At 51.6% G+C, this 14,589-nt stretch overlaps 2 protein-coding genes across 4 annotated transcripts; one reads left to right on the plus strand and one right to left on the minus strand.

Moving 5' to 3' along the window:
• The first annotated feature begins 5,147 nt into the window (after positions 1–5,147).
• On the plus strand, positions 5,148–6,624 carry LOC133776995 (uncharacterized). The gene is made up of 2 exons (XM_062216361.1): positions 5,148–6,126; positions 6,205–6,624. Exon 1 carries the CDS (start codon positions 5,214–5,216, stop codon positions 5,577–5,579), a length of 366 nt encoding a protein of 121 aa, XP_062072345.1. The 5' UTR covers positions 5,148–5,213; the 3' UTR covers positions 5,580–6,126; positions 6,205–6,624.
• Positions 6,625–9,785: 3,161 nt separating this feature from the next.
• Positions 9,786–14,416, minus strand: MIS12 (MIS12 kinetochore complex component). Of its 3 annotated transcripts, none has more exons than XM_062175186.1 (2): positions 14,283–14,416; positions 9,786–10,994 (listed from the first exon to the last, which is right to left on the minus strand). In XM_062175186.1, exon 2 carries the CDS (start codon positions 10,952–10,954, stop codon positions 10,334–10,336), a length of 621 nt encoding a protein of 206 aa, XP_062031170.1. In that variant the 5' UTR covers positions 10,955–10,994; positions 14,283–14,416; the 3' UTR covers positions 9,786–10,333. The 3 variants fall into 3 exon arrangements, with proteins under 3 accessions (XP_062031170.1, XP_062031171.1, XP_062031172.1); XM_062175187.1 differs by lacking the exon at positions 14,283–14,416 and adding an exon at positions 13,890–14,080; XM_062175188.1 differs by lacking the exon at positions 14,283–14,416 and adding an exon at positions 12,083–12,304.
• Between the last annotated feature and the right edge of the window lie 173 nt (positions 14,417–14,589).

Genomic DNA, 14,589 nt, shown 5'->3' on the forward strand with positions numbered 1-14,589 from the left:
GGCCGTGGAGGCGAGCAGGCCTGGGATGGCAGGCAGGGGTGGCGGGCGTTGACAAGGACAACCCATGGGTCAGAGGGACGGAGGTTAGAATCCCAGTGCTGTGGATAGCAGAGGCAGACCCAGGCTGGTTCCCTCCCTGGAGTACTGGAGATAACAGCCCTGCCTCGCTTACAGCAGGGTCACGAAGACTGTCATGAAGACTGTCTCCGCAGCAGTGTTGGGCACAACCCCCAGCACACCAGTCAGTGCTCAGAAACAGGCAGCCGCTGCTGCTGCTGGCATTAGTCTACGTGCATCTCAACATTCCCCAGAGGGGACATCCCCAGCATGGCGCATTGACTCTGATCCCTGATCTGTGTGCAGACTATATTTCTTTCTTCCCCAGGTGAATGCCTCCCTACAAGGATAAAGGAGCCCTGCCTTGGTCCAGGCCAGGAGCTCAGCTCCTGCTGCAAGGGGCCCCCTCTCTCACCTCTGAGGGGGCCTGCGCTCTGGGTGGGTCCTTTGTCCCACCAAAGCAGCCTTTGTCCATTCAAGGCCTGCTGGTGGATTCTAGCATCAGGCCCTGGACACATGAGGTTTTTCCTGGAATACTCTGGTGCCAAGCTAGGAGTGAAGCTGCAACTTGGGACCTGCAGGTATCTGTGTTTTCAGAGGTGTTTGGGGACTCTCAGGTCCCTGACCTGGGACAGAGCTGGTTCTCTCCCTGCTGGGCACAGGCAGAGCTTGTGCTAAAATGAGTCTCTGGAGTTGGCCAAGCTCTCCTGATCCCTGATAGATAAAGCTCCTGGAGATTACCTGGGCTGGAGCCAGAGTTGTTTTGCACTGTGTTCATGTGCGAAAGCAGGACCTGACAGAAAACAACAAGGTGTCCTAGAAGCACTGTGTGTCTGTTGTCTGAGCTCCAAACTCATCCTCATGCCTTCTTTAAAAAAAAAAAAAAAAAGATTATTTACTTGAAAGTCAAAGTTACCCAGCAAGAGAAGGAGAGGTAGAGAGGTAGAGAGAGAGAGAGAGAGAGAGAGAGAGAGAGAGAGAGAGGTCTTTCATCTGCTGGTTCACTTTCCAGATGGCTGCAACGGCTGGAGCTGTGCTGATCCAAAGCCAGAAGTTTCCCCCGGGTCTCCCATACAGGTACAGGAGCCCAAGGACATGGGCCATCTTCTGCTGCTTTCCCAGGCCATAACAGAGAGCTGGATCGGAAGTGGAGCAGCCGGGACTCGAACCAGTGCCCATATGGTATGCTGGCACTGCAGGCGGCAGCTTTACCTGCTATGCCACAGCACCGGCCCCAAGCCTCATGCCTTCTTAATGTGCAATGGGCCCCTTGCAGTTGTTAGAGCCTTCCCTCCTTACACAATCCCAGCTCTTCCCCAGCAGGTCCTTGCATGGGCCTGCCCAACACCCCCCCTCCCCGAGCCTTCCCTGACTGAATACCCTCATTCACACCCCATGGGCAGGTTGGTGTGGTTTTCCTTATTCCTTTAAGATTCATTTTATCTATTTGAAAGGTATAGCAACAGAGAGAGGAAGAGACAGGCAGAGGGAGACATCTTGCAGCCACGGATTCATTCCCCAAGCGTCCACAACAGCCAGGGCTGAGCCAGGTCAAAATCAGGAACCCAGAATTCCATCCAGGTCTCCCACATGTACTGGGAACATCTCCCACTGCCTTCCCAGGAGCATTGGCAAAGAGCTGGATCAGAAGCAGAGCGGCTGGGACGCAAACCAGAGCTGCGATATGGGATGCAGGTGCCACAGCAGCGGCTTAACCCACCACACCGCAACGATGGCCCCTGGCGTGGCTCCCTTAATGCCTCTGCCAGCTCTCCATACCACTCTGCACATTCATGCACTCAGGTTTTCCTTCTGATCCACAACTGGAAAAAGTCCTTGACCCTTGGTCTTGAGGCTGGGGGCAGAAGCTGAGGTTCCATTTAGAGACTCACACACAGCAGAAAAAACTCAAAGCGGTAGATCTGATTGGAAGGGGGTGGAGGGGACGTGACAATATGAGCATCAAGTAACACTAAGAAAACATCCATTGTCCGTCTCAAAGGGTGGAGTGACTGGTGGAGATTAGGAAGGAGGAAGACTTTGTCCTTCCCCATTTCCTTTTTTTGACAGGCAGAGTGGATAGTGAGAGAGAGAGACAGAGAGAAAGGTCTTCCTTTTTGCTGTTGGTTCACCCTCCAATGGCCGCTGCGGCCAGCGCATCTCGCTGATCCGAAGCCAGGAGCCAGGTGCTTCTCCTGGTCTCCCATGCGGGTGCAGGGCCCAAGGACTTGGGCCATCTTCTGGTACATTAGGAAGCTGGATTAGAAGTAGAACAGCTGAGACTCCAACCAGCGCTATGGGATGACTGATGTTGCAAGCAGCAGCTTAACTCCTGCACCCCAACGCCAGCCCAAAGGCAATGTTTTAGTGATGGAAATGTTCTAAAACCAGATTGTGTGGTTGGTTGCGCAACTCTGCAAGTTTTCTAAAATTCAAAAGGAAATGGGATGCAGTCTCCATGTGGGAGACTCAGACAAACTTCTAGGCTCCTGGCTTCGGTCTGGCCCAGCTCTGTTTTGTCTGGCCCAGCTCTGTTTTATGGCCGTTTGGGGAATGAACCAGCAGATGGAAGTTTCTCTCTCTCTCTCTCTCTCTCTCTCTTTCTTCCTTTCAAATAAATAAGTAAATGATAAATCTTTAAAATTTGCCTTGAACCTGTTTGAAGTTAATCACCTCTCCCACCCCAGTCCTGGAGCACCACGGATCTGCTTTCTTTTTCTGTAAACACGTCTTTTCTATAAATTTTATATAAACAGAATCATACAATCTATGGTCGTTTGCATTTGGCTTTTTTTTTTTTTTTGACAGGCAGAGTGGATAGTGAGAGAGAGAGACAGAGAGAAAGGTCTTCCTTTTTGCCATTGGTTCACCCTCCAATGGCCGCTGCGGCCAGCGCATCTCGCTGATCCGAAGCCAGGAGCCAGGTGCTTCTCCTGGTCTCCCATGTGGGTGCAGGGCCCAAGGACTTGGGCCATCCTCCACTGCACTCCCGGGCCATAGCAGAGAGCTGGCCTGGAAGAGGGGCAACCGGGACAGAATCCGGCGCCCCAACCAGGACTAGAACCTGGTGTGCCGGCGCCACAAGGCGGAGGATTAGCCTGTTAAGCCACAGCGCCTGCGCATTTGGCTTTTTTCACCTGCTAATGTTTTTGAGATTCATCCAAGTTGTAACAAATATCAACAGTTCACACCTTTTTATTGCTAAGTCACAGTTTTTGATCACACAGATAAAGCACATTGGTTCATCCATTCTGCATTTGACGGACACTGGGATTAGTCCTAGTTTGGAGCTGTTCCCAGGAAGCTGTGAGGGACATTCATGTATTTACCCATGTGTGGGCGTTTGTTTTCACTTCCCTTGGGCAGAAATCCAGGAGTAGAATCACTGGGTCATACGGTAACTGTATGCTTATGTTTTCATAAAACTGGCAAACTGTTTTCCAAAGTGCACCACTTTAGGCCGGCACCGTGGCTTAACAGGCTAATCCTCCGCCTGGCGGCGCCGGCACACCAGGTTCTAGTCCCGGTTGGGGCGCCGGATTCTATCCCGGTTGCCCCTCTTCCAGGCCAGCTCTCTGCTATGGCCCGGGAAGGCAGTGGAGGATGGCCCAGGTCCTTGGGCCCTGCACCCGCATGGGAGACCAGGAGAAGCACCTGGCTTCTGGCTTCGGATCAGCGAGATGCGCTGGCCGCAGCGGCCATTGGAGGGTGAACCAACGGCAAAAAGGAAGACCTTTCTCTCTGTCTCTCTCTCTCTCACTATCCACTCTGCCTGTCAAAAGAAAAAAAAAAAAAAAAAAAGGAACAAAGTGCACCACTTTAACCTCCCTGCAGCACTACAACACTGGTGAGGGCCGGTGGTCTCCTGCTATCCGTGGTAGTCTCCTGGTCATGGCCACCTGGGAATTACTTTTTTTCTAGCTGGAGTTGCTACACTGTGAGCACTTGAGGCTGCTGCTGCCAACTGCCATGGTTCACTGCATCACTCATTCAACAAACATTGCAACCACTTCCTGGCAGCACAAGAAGTCCCTGGCAAACCTGACAGACAGAGACAGAAGCCTGACAGCATTGCTTCAGCACCTTGCTCCTGGGTCCCACTGAGCCTTCCAGATGCTGGGGGCCGTGAACTCCCAGATGCTGTTGGAGCTGGATGTGGTTTAATCATCAGCGCCTAGCAGTCTATTTCTACCAACCTACTGGGACCCACATAAATCCAAGTGGCTGTCCTCCCTCCATTCCTTGAAGGGGCACCAAACCAGCCTTAGAACCTCGGGTGCCACAGAGGTGCCAGCAGCCTGTGGCAGCTCCAGTGGAAGCCGGAGACAGCCTGGAGGGTGCTGGAGGAGTGGGAGCTGGGGCAGGGAAGGGGCTTAGGTCAGGCGTGTCTTTGAAAGAATTTGCTTCTAATCACAAATGAGATGCCCCAAAGACTGAGGTCCCGCGTTTGTGAGTAAAGAGCAGAGAAGAGAAGACGGGATGCATGGACAGATGCACATGCAGGCAGAGGGAGAGAGAAGCACTGATTCTGTAACCACATCGTGTCTGGACTTGGGATCGCAGTGGGCTTTATCTTTTTTTTTTTTTTTTTTTTTTTGCCTATGATGCTAAGCTTGAAGTTCCCTACCAGAATTATGTGTCTGTCTTTTCATGAATTAAAAACAAATTTTAACCCACAACAAATATTTATTTTAAAATGAGAAATAACTCCTTAAGCCCTAGGGCGCCTCCTTACGCAGCTCAGAGCCTGGCCGTCTTCTTGCCAAGACCCCTTCTCGCGCCCGCCCGGGGGTCCCAGCCAGCGGCTAGCGCCTCTTCCCCCGCACGCCGCCTGTCTGGTTGCCATGGAGACACACTTGGCCGTTCGGGGACCTGAGAGTCTCCGGCCCGGGAGCTGGAACCCCGCGAGCCAACCTCAGCAACAGGCAGCGAGCGGGAGGCGGAGCCAGGGGAAGCGGCGCCTGTGCTGAGAGGCCCAGCGGACCCTGCAGAGGCCCCCTGCCCCGCTGGCTCCGCCCCCTGCAGCCCCCACCCCGGGTGGTAGAAATACAGGCGCCGCCGCCGCCGCCGCCGCCGCCGCCGCCCAGTGCGCTCGGACCTGGCTGGGACCAGACCGCTCAGGCCCAGCTGACCCACCTTGTGCGCGCTCCGTGCCAATGGCTGACGGGCTCTTCCAGCGCAAATCCTGGGGCGCGGAGCCGATGCGCCCGGACTCCGACCCCGAGTCTGAAGGCCTGTTTGACAAGCCTCCTCCAGAAGAGCCGCCCGCCACCCGCGCGCCCAGGTCCGCGTCGGCCGCGGGCAGGAAGGGGCCTCGGCGAGCCGGCGGGAGGGCGCAGGGGGCACGCACCGGGCAGTCCTTAAAGGCTGCTGTGCGCCCCCCGCCCAAAGAGGAAGCGCCTGCCCTGGACGAGGGCTGCTATCTCGACCACTTCCCGCACCTCTCCATCTTCATCTACGCGGCCATCGCCTTCTCCATCACCTCCTGCATCTTCACCTATATCCACTTGCAGCTGGCCTGAGTGGCCGGCGCGGGGCCGGGGAGGCGGGGAGGGACCCGAGGGAAGGAGCTCAGCATTGTGTTTGGGAGACGCGCCGCACACCCTTCACCCAGCTTTCCATGCGTGTTCCTTCTCTGGTATCGCTGTCTTATCTGTCCATCAGTGGGAAGAGTCCAGGTATTGGCCCGTAGTGAAATAAGTGGCGGGGGTGGGGTGCTATTTGCAGCTACAGGTTGGGGACGAGGCGCAATCAGCACCCGGCGTTTAGAAGTGCGCTTGAACCCCGTTTGTAATTAAGACGATGTCCCTGAACCCTATTGCTTTGTGACGTGGAGCACGCACAGAGAGCCCAGCAATCTTTTAAGAGAGGAGGCAACCCCTGGGCCTCGCAGAGAAGGGCCCGCGGGGAGGGTGGGCGCCCCGGCTCGGGCTGCGCTGGAGCCCTGTGATGCTGCATCGCCCCCGGGGGCAGCCACTGTGGCCCGGAGCTGGCGCAGTCAGAACTCAGAGCGCCGGGAGCCGGCGGACCTGGGCACGCAGCGCGGGCACCACAGGAGCTCCGGACAAGGTGAGTGGCGCGTGTCCGGTGACGTGCCGCGTCCCCAGGGTCTCCACTGACTCGGAGTGTGCGTTTTTCCTGCCTTAGGGCTTTGCTGCGGCTGCCTGATGGAGCCGAGAGCTGTAACCAGAAGAGCTGTCCCACTAGGAGGCCACGCTTGGGACGTGTCCGGGGCTGCGTGGGACCCGCGACTGTGGAACTCCCGGGACGCAGGCTCGGACCTCATGCGTCCGCGGAATGAGACTGGGGACGGGCGCTGGCTGGGATCCACGGAAGGACTGTCCTAGGGGTCTGGGGCTATGCGGAATCTGTCACTGTTCTGGTTGGGGCTTATCATTTCAGACCCAAATGGGCTGATACCAGCACCCACGTTAGCAGGTTATTCTCCCACTGTCGTCTCTGTTTACTCCCGAAAGTTGACCGTCCAAGGACAGCCTCAGCCACCGCATCTCCTTTACCTGACAAGGGTAACTGTGTTCATTCTGATGGAATAAATCACATCTTCATCTCCTGTATTTTCAGTTCTCCATTCATTTCCAACCATGCAGTGGGCCCAAACTCCCTAGTCTGCTCCAACTGTTACCCCATCATCTTCCCAACACCCCACGGCTCCTGATAAACAGACTTCACCCCATGACCCAGCATTCCGGCATTCGGTACCTCCCTACATAGCTATGCAAACCGCAGTGGCATTTTTCTTCATATCAAATCCCCATAACACACAAGCATCCAGTGCTACAGCAGGTCTGCCACTAGCCCACCCTGGAATTACCTCCTGCTCCCCAGGAGCAGTTCCCACTTGCCTTTATTATCAAGACACTTCTGATTTAGTACAATCCCCCAACTCAACTCAGGACCTGTCCCCTCATCCACCTGGCCTGGGTCTTTATAAATTCAGATGTTTTCCACTCTCAGGGCCCTGTCATTTCCCACTTCTGACTGCTTGTCCTCCATCCCTGTGTGATCTGATAGCTTGCCCTCTACACTTGATTTCCGTGCCGCGAGTGTGGGATCCTGTGCTCTGTCAGCCCATGCTTCAGACCGAGATTATTAGAGTAACTGCTCTCCAACAGTCAGTGGAACTATTCCCCCAACATCACACCTCCAGGGTGACACATCTCTGTTTTCCAGCTTTCAGTTGGATATTTGTTCCCTAGATGGCCCGCAACAGCGAGGGCTGAGCCCATACGGGATGCTGGCATGGCAGACAGCGGCTTCACGCACTACACCATGTCAGCCCCTAGCCCTTAGCATTGACTACAAACTAGAACCCAATCAATGGCCTGGTGCTCTCCACATGCTTGATCCCGCTGTCTCCCTTTCACACACACCCCTTTTATCTCATTACATGGTGACTACGCAGGGTCTGAGCCCCCAGCAACCTCCCTTCAGCAGATCCTCTGAAGATGTCTCACCTTACTCCCCAAACCAACGTTCCATGTTCCTCCAGATTTATAAATTGCTCCCTAATATCATGACCCTCCCTATGGCAGCAAATCTGGGCCTCCCAGAGATACAGCTCCCAATGCTGGTTCACTCCCCAAATGTTCACTGGCAGCCCAGGTGGGGGGCCAGAGCGAGGAGCCAGGAACTCAATCCAAACCTCGCATGTGGGTGGCAGGGACCCAACAACTTGTGCCATCACCTGTTGCCTCCCAAGGCCTGCAGTGGCAGGAAGCTGGAATCAGCTGAAGCCGGGAGTGGAATTCTGGCACTTCGGTGTGGAATGCAGCTACCTTAACTGGATTCTTAATACCTGGCCCTGGTTTCATCTACCCTAAGTCCCAATTTTTGGCTCCTCTGGTTACGCCCCATCTTTTGGCACTTGTGCCGTGTTGCTCAAGAATCAACTTCTGGCCTTACAGGCCTGGCTGTGGTCACAGGCCCACCTTGGGCCAAAAGGCAGGCAGATGCAGAACCTTAATAAACAACCCCAGGGCCGGCGCCGTGGCTCACTTGGTTAATCCTCCACCTGCAGCACCGGCATCCCATATGGGTGCCAGGTTCTAGTCCCAGTTGCTCCTCTTCCAGTCCAGCTCTCTGCTGTGGCCTGGGAGGGCAGTGGAGGATGGCCCAAGAGCTTGCGCTCCTGCACCCGCATGAGAGACCAGGAGGAAGCACCTGGCTCCTGGCTTCAGATCAGCGCAGTGCTGGCCGTAGCCGCCATTTGGGGGGTGAACCAACAGAAGGAAGACCTTTCTCTCTGTCTCTCTCTATAACTGTCAAAAAAAAAAAAAAAGAAAAAAAGAAAAAGAATGCCACATTCACTGTCAGCAGATCCCAAACGATAATGGAGAGCCAGGTGGGCAATTGTCCCACTGTGTACTGTCGTTGGGGCAGGTAGGTACCAGGACACAAAGTGAGCAGTGGTTTCTGAATACTATGGGGGAAGACAGTTGGGATTTAGCTGTCTGGCACGGCATGGTGAGGCCAATAAAGCTTCAGCTGCTGTCTCCTCACTAGGTAGCCTGCACTCCTAGGATATCTGGATATGCTGCTCTCACCAGGCCTGTGGCTGCTGTAACTCGGCTCAGAATGCCAGAAACGCTTTCTCAGTTCTGCAAGTCAGAAATCCAAGATCAAGGTTGTCAGCAGGGCCGTACTGCCTCTTGAGGGAGACTCTGTCCTTTGCCTCTCCAAGCTGGCGGTGGCTGTTGGCATTCCTTACTTGCTGGCATTATTCCTCCTCTGTGGTCAGAATGCCTCCTACTCTTGTCTCAAATCGCTCTCCTTTGAATTATTGGAAATGCAGGCTGACAGAAGAGACAGATCTCCTATCCACTGGTTCACCCCCAAACACCAGCAAGGGCCAGGTTAGCAGGCTTCTCTAGTGGTGGCCTAGCTGGCTGCACCCTGCCTCTGCTTTCCTTAGAAGGATAGTTATTGGATTCATTGTCAGCCCGGGGAATCAGGATGATTCCTATCTCCAGAGCCCAAATTTAATTACACCTGCCAAGACCCTTTTACCAAACAAGGCAACATTCACAAGTTCCAGGAATTAGGACAAGTCTTTGAAGGAATCACTCACTACTCAATCCACTACACTAGGAGATTCTGACTAAGCTACCAATGTGAAAATGGTTTTCAAGGGGTAAAATGCCATACTGAGGAAAGAAACATACCATATTATAAATAGTAGAAAATCAAAAACCAAGCTTTAAAAAATGCATATATTTAATGTACAGGATTGGAAAAAAGGACTTCTTGATAATAAACATATTCCCAGGTAAACACAGGCTTTCAAAAATCTATGAATAATCACAAATATTAACACCCAAGTTACTTCTTCTCTACATCAAAGACAAACTCCAAATTCTGTTCTTTGGGAAGACACGGAGGGAAAGCAATACCTAAAAAGCAACACTACCTACATTTCTCCCCTTTCCTTGTGTGGTCTAAGGATATGGAATATTTGGCACCTATGACAGTGAACAAATAATTTAATTAAATATTACATATAAGGCAGATTCCAAAACTACCTGAAGTATGAAAGAATTGGCATAAACCCAACAGTAAATAAATATAAATTTCACTATAGGGTATGCTCCATGCTTGCTTTTCTGTTCCAGTGGTACCCACTTCTTTTTTGTCCAAGGTCTTCTGCTGGACTCCAAAATACTAAGTTGTTTAACATCACCAGAGCCTTAGTGATGGAAAAGATTTTGAGGAAAAAAAAACAAAACAAAACCAGCTTCTTTCTTCTTTAGTGAAGATCAAAATTGTCTTCTTTACTACTTGCTTTTTAAAAGTTACCAATTTCCTCATGGATGGAAGAGTCACCAGGCAAGAGGAAGCATTGTTGCCTGAGGCACACTGCAGGGACTGGTTAACAAAGGAGTCACCTGCTTAGCCCGTCTCAGCCACAGGACAGGCCCAAAGGGTCAAGGCCACAGGAAAAACTCATGACCAACACACAACTTCACAAATGTTTTTCACTGGCCATGAGTTCACTTATTCATTTACGCACCCAACTGTGCTATTACTGAACCAAGAATCCCTTCCCACCTGTTAGAGGCCTCTAAGGAAAAGATCTTCATAGGCCAGTTTCAAGGTAGCACAGAGATCTTTCAGGAGACTGCATCAAAAAAGAGGAAGATGTGGAATATAATAAGGTGAACAAAACCTAGTAAGATATGTGGTTGGCCTGGACAGTCACTGCTGTAAGGTCCTTACCACTCTATTTTTGATGGCTTCTTTCTTTTTAACTAATGAGAACTTAAGATATCTTCAGTTTTTTACTTTCTCTTTCCACATTGTCTCTAATGTTCTGCAGCTTTCTGGAGTTCTGGACCAGAAACACCAAACCTTCCCTAAAATCACTAGTTCCACGATCTCTGCCAACATTTTCAAGTTCATCAAACAGAGTCAATGTCTGTCTGAGTTTGGCCTGAACAATTTTTTGCTCTTCTAATTCTGCGAGAAGGGCCTCCCTGGTACGTAACTCAGTCTTATACTTTTCCTGTAACTGTTCAATCTCTTGCTGGAGAAGCTGGATTTCCTCCTCACTACAAGGATGCGACTCTTGACATTTATCTTCAGGAAGCAAGATGTGGGGGGGAATACGCAAAATCAACTGCAAAAACAGCTCCTCCATTTTGCCAAAAAGGTTATCGAAGCGTCCTTTCATGAAGCAAAGAAACTTCTCTGTGCATTTACGAATCTGGACCGGGCTGATCTCGCAGCCGGGGATGCCCTCCAGCTTCTTCAAAATGACCTGCTCCACCGCCTGCATCACCTCAAACAGGTAGTCCTGAAACGCAGTGTAGATCCTGAGCATGCACGTCTGCGGAGTGAAGCCCAAGAACTGGGCCTCGTACGTCATCGGATCAACAGACATCGCCGCGTGCTTGGTGATGTTATTTCTGATCACTAAAGATCTGCAAATGTAAAAGGGAAATTTCACGTGGATAAAAAAATCTGAGGAACGTAATGAAGTACATTACAGATAGCAAACAAAGAAAAGCTAAGGCATCTGTAGTAACAACAGCCTCTTGACCTCCAGTAACCTCCATCTCCACTCTTTGGCCACCTCACTAGATTATCTGTGAACACCCCTACGCCAACCCCTGCCAACTGCTTCTTATGGCCCACGACTCCGTTTGCAGTCCTTCTCACTCACACTCTCGCATTACGCCCTCTGACCCTGTCACTCGTGCTCTCCCACTTCACTTCTTTCCCTATTCACTATAGGCCCCAAGATCTATCACTTGAATCACCCCATCACCAATGTCCTGAATCCCCTTATCTTTCAATCTAATCATCTGAAAAACTCCCTATTAGACAATCTCTTGTCAGCTTTATAACCTTGACTTATTTTTTGAAAGGTCTGGGAGTCAGGGCCAGTGCTATGGTATAGCGGGTAAAGCTGCCACCTGCAGTGCCGGCATCCCATATAGATGCCAGTTTGAGGCCAGTTGCTCCACTTCCAATCCAGCTCTCTGCTATCGCCTGGGAAAGCAGAAGATGGTCCAAGTGCTTGGGCCCCTGCACCCATGTGGGAGACCCAGAAGAAGCTCCTGGCTCCTGGCTTTGGATCAACACAGCTCCAGTCATTGTGGCTATCTGGGAAGTGAACCAGCAGATGGAAAACCCCTCTCTCTCTCTGCCTCTCAAATAAAATAAATAAATCTTTAAAAAAACAAAAAAAGGTATGGGAGTCATTCCTTTCAAAAGTAAACATCTAGGGAAATATGATCCTGCCCCCCTGTCTGACCACTAGTAACCACATGGTTGTTCCTTATAAGTATCTTCTATATGCAGAATTGAGTTGGTGACAATTCCTATTACTTGGTCCATGCTAGATACTCTTATCTCCTACCCTTCATCTCATCTCTCATCCTTAATAGGAACCTAACCTAGTGTTTTTAACACATGCCATTTCAGTTCATCTTTGCCTTTAATAGGTGCTAGATGAGGCCAGCGTGTGGTACATTCGATTAAGCAGCTGAATGCCAACATCCCATACCTGAGTGCTGGCTTGAGATCTCGCTGCTCCACTTCCAATCCAGCTCTTTCTAACGGGCCTGGGAAGGCAGTGGAAGACAGCTCAAGTGCCTGGCTTCCCTGCCATCCTTTTGGGAGGCCCGGATGGTGTTCAGCCTAGCATTTGCCACCATTTGGGGAATGAGCTGCTGGATAGAAGATCTTTCTTTCTGATACACTGCCTTTCAAATAAATAAATGTGTCTTTTAAAAACAGGCACTAGATATATATTCTTGAAAAATACAGTTTTGTACATTATCTTTACATTTTCATGTTTGCAATCATTTCATGTTATAGTCAAGTTTACTTTATTGCTTCTGACCCAAATATTCCATCCGTTTTATTTATTTATATTTTAAGATTTTTTTCTTTTTCTTTTTCTTTTCTTTTTTTCTTTTCTTTTTTTTTCTTTCTTTCTTTTTTTTTTTGACAGGCAGAGTGGACAGTGAGATAGAGAGAGACAGAGAGAAAGGTCTTCCTTTGCCGTTGGTTCACCCTCCAATGGCTGCTGCGGCCGGCACACTGCGCTGATCTGAAGGCAGGAGCCAGGTGCTTTTTCTGGTCTCCCATGCGGGTGTAGGGCCCAAGGACTTGGGCCATCCTCCTCTGCACTCCGGGCCACAGCAGAGAGCTGGCCTGGAAGAGGAGCAACCGGGACAGAATCCGGTGTGCCAGCACCACAAGGCGGAGGATTAGCCTAGTGAGCCACAGCGCTGGCTTTATATTTTAAAACTTTACTTACTGAAGGGCAGAAAGATGAGACAGACAGTTATCTCTCATCTGCTAGTTTACTCCCCGGATATCTGAAACAGCCAGGGCTGGACCAGACCAAAGTCCGGAGCCAGCAGTCAGTCTCCCATGTGGGTGGCAGGAACCCAAGTACTTGAGCCATCACCTGCATCTCCCAGGGTGCACATTAGCAGGAGGCTGGAATCGATGGAGCGGGGCACGGAAGCCAGGCGATGTCTTGTGGGATGAAGGCATCTCAAGCAGCATCCTAACCATCGTCAGTTTTATCATTTGCATACACCACACTTGCCTTGTGACAGACACCTGGTCTGCCTCCGGGCATCTCACTGCCAGAAAACGCTGTAACGAGCACTTTCCTAGGAGGTCTCCCTTGAGCCGGGCAGGGCCTTTGCACAGGCAACTGCTGGGCCACAGTTTACTGAAACACAGTTTCACTAAATATTCCTAAATGAGCGCCAGCACATCCAGACTGGCTTACACACAACTTGCAGCACGTAAGTAAGTTTCTCTCATATCTTTTGTCAGCCCTTGACAAACTCAACATTCTACCTGTTGCCAATTTGGTATGTGTGAAATTGTTGTATATTTTCAAAAACCAAAACACCTAGCCCCACACACTGGTCGGACACTACAACCTACATCTCTCCCCAAGGCCCCGCTGTCTACACTACTGAGTTTACTATTCTAAGAGAGTAGGAGAGTCTCCTTATTCAACGGCTTGATCATTTTGAACTCCCCCAAAGACGGACCAAAGCTCCCATGGGAAGCACGGACAATCTGCACCCTAAGATTACTATTCTAAGAGAGTAGGAGAGTCTCCTTATTCAACGGCTTGATCATTTTGAACTCCCCCAAAGACGGACCAAAGCTCCCATGGGAAGCACGGACAATCTGCACCCTAAGATTCTCTGAAATCCTTGCCTGGCCATTTCCACCAATCCTAGACTGTTTTATCAAGACCCACTCTTAAATCAAACTTCCCATACTCAAAAAAAAAAAAAAAAAAAAAAAAAAAATCCGATCTTGCTTTTCTTCTCTACCAGGCACTGCCGAAGCTCTGTCGAGGTTCCATCACTGTTTTATCAACAAGCCGTGAGGGTGATGCTCGGGGGGTGGGTTTTCTCCTGGGATCACCCCTTCACATCCTTTATAGAAACCACCCCAGCCTTCTATTTGATTCCTTCCAAAAGAGCCCGCAACCACGCCGGACAAGTCCCAGGAGCCACAGGGCAGGAGCCACTTCCGGCCGGAGCCCGCATCCCGTCGGGCCCCGCGGCCCCGCGGCATGCCGGGACCTTCAGGTAGGAGCCAGCGGCCAGGCCGGCGGCGAGGCGGACCCGGCAGGCCGCCCCGTCGCCCCCGCTAGGATGCCAAATCCAGTCCCGCCCCTTTTCCGCGCTTCCTCAAAGAAAATGCAGCCCCGCGGCACCTACCGTTGCGGCCTGCAGGGCGATGAGGTCCACCAGACACCGCCTTCCCGCCACCTCCTTTAAACTACCACTAGCTGCTGGAGATGGGCGGTGGCGAGAGCTGACCCAAATGCGGACGGATGCGCGCCTCCGCGAACGAAAGCAAAGGCGGGATGCTGTCCCTCTCCTGATTGGCTGGCTGTCCGGTCGGGCAGGGGCATCCTGATTGGTGACGGAGAGGGGTCAGGCGGGAAAGCTAGCTGTGGCCAGCGGGGATTGGCAGAAGGTACCGACACTCAGTCGCTTCTCGCTGACGTCAGTGGGCGGAGAC

This window comes from Lepus europaeus, chromosome 18 (assembly GCF_033115175.1).
Source record: "Lepus europaeus isolate LE1 chromosome 18, mLepTim1.pri, whole genome shotgun sequence".
In the NCBI taxonomy this organism is placed as follows: Eukaryota; Metazoa; Chordata; class Mammalia; order Lagomorpha; family Leporidae; genus Lepus; species Lepus europaeus.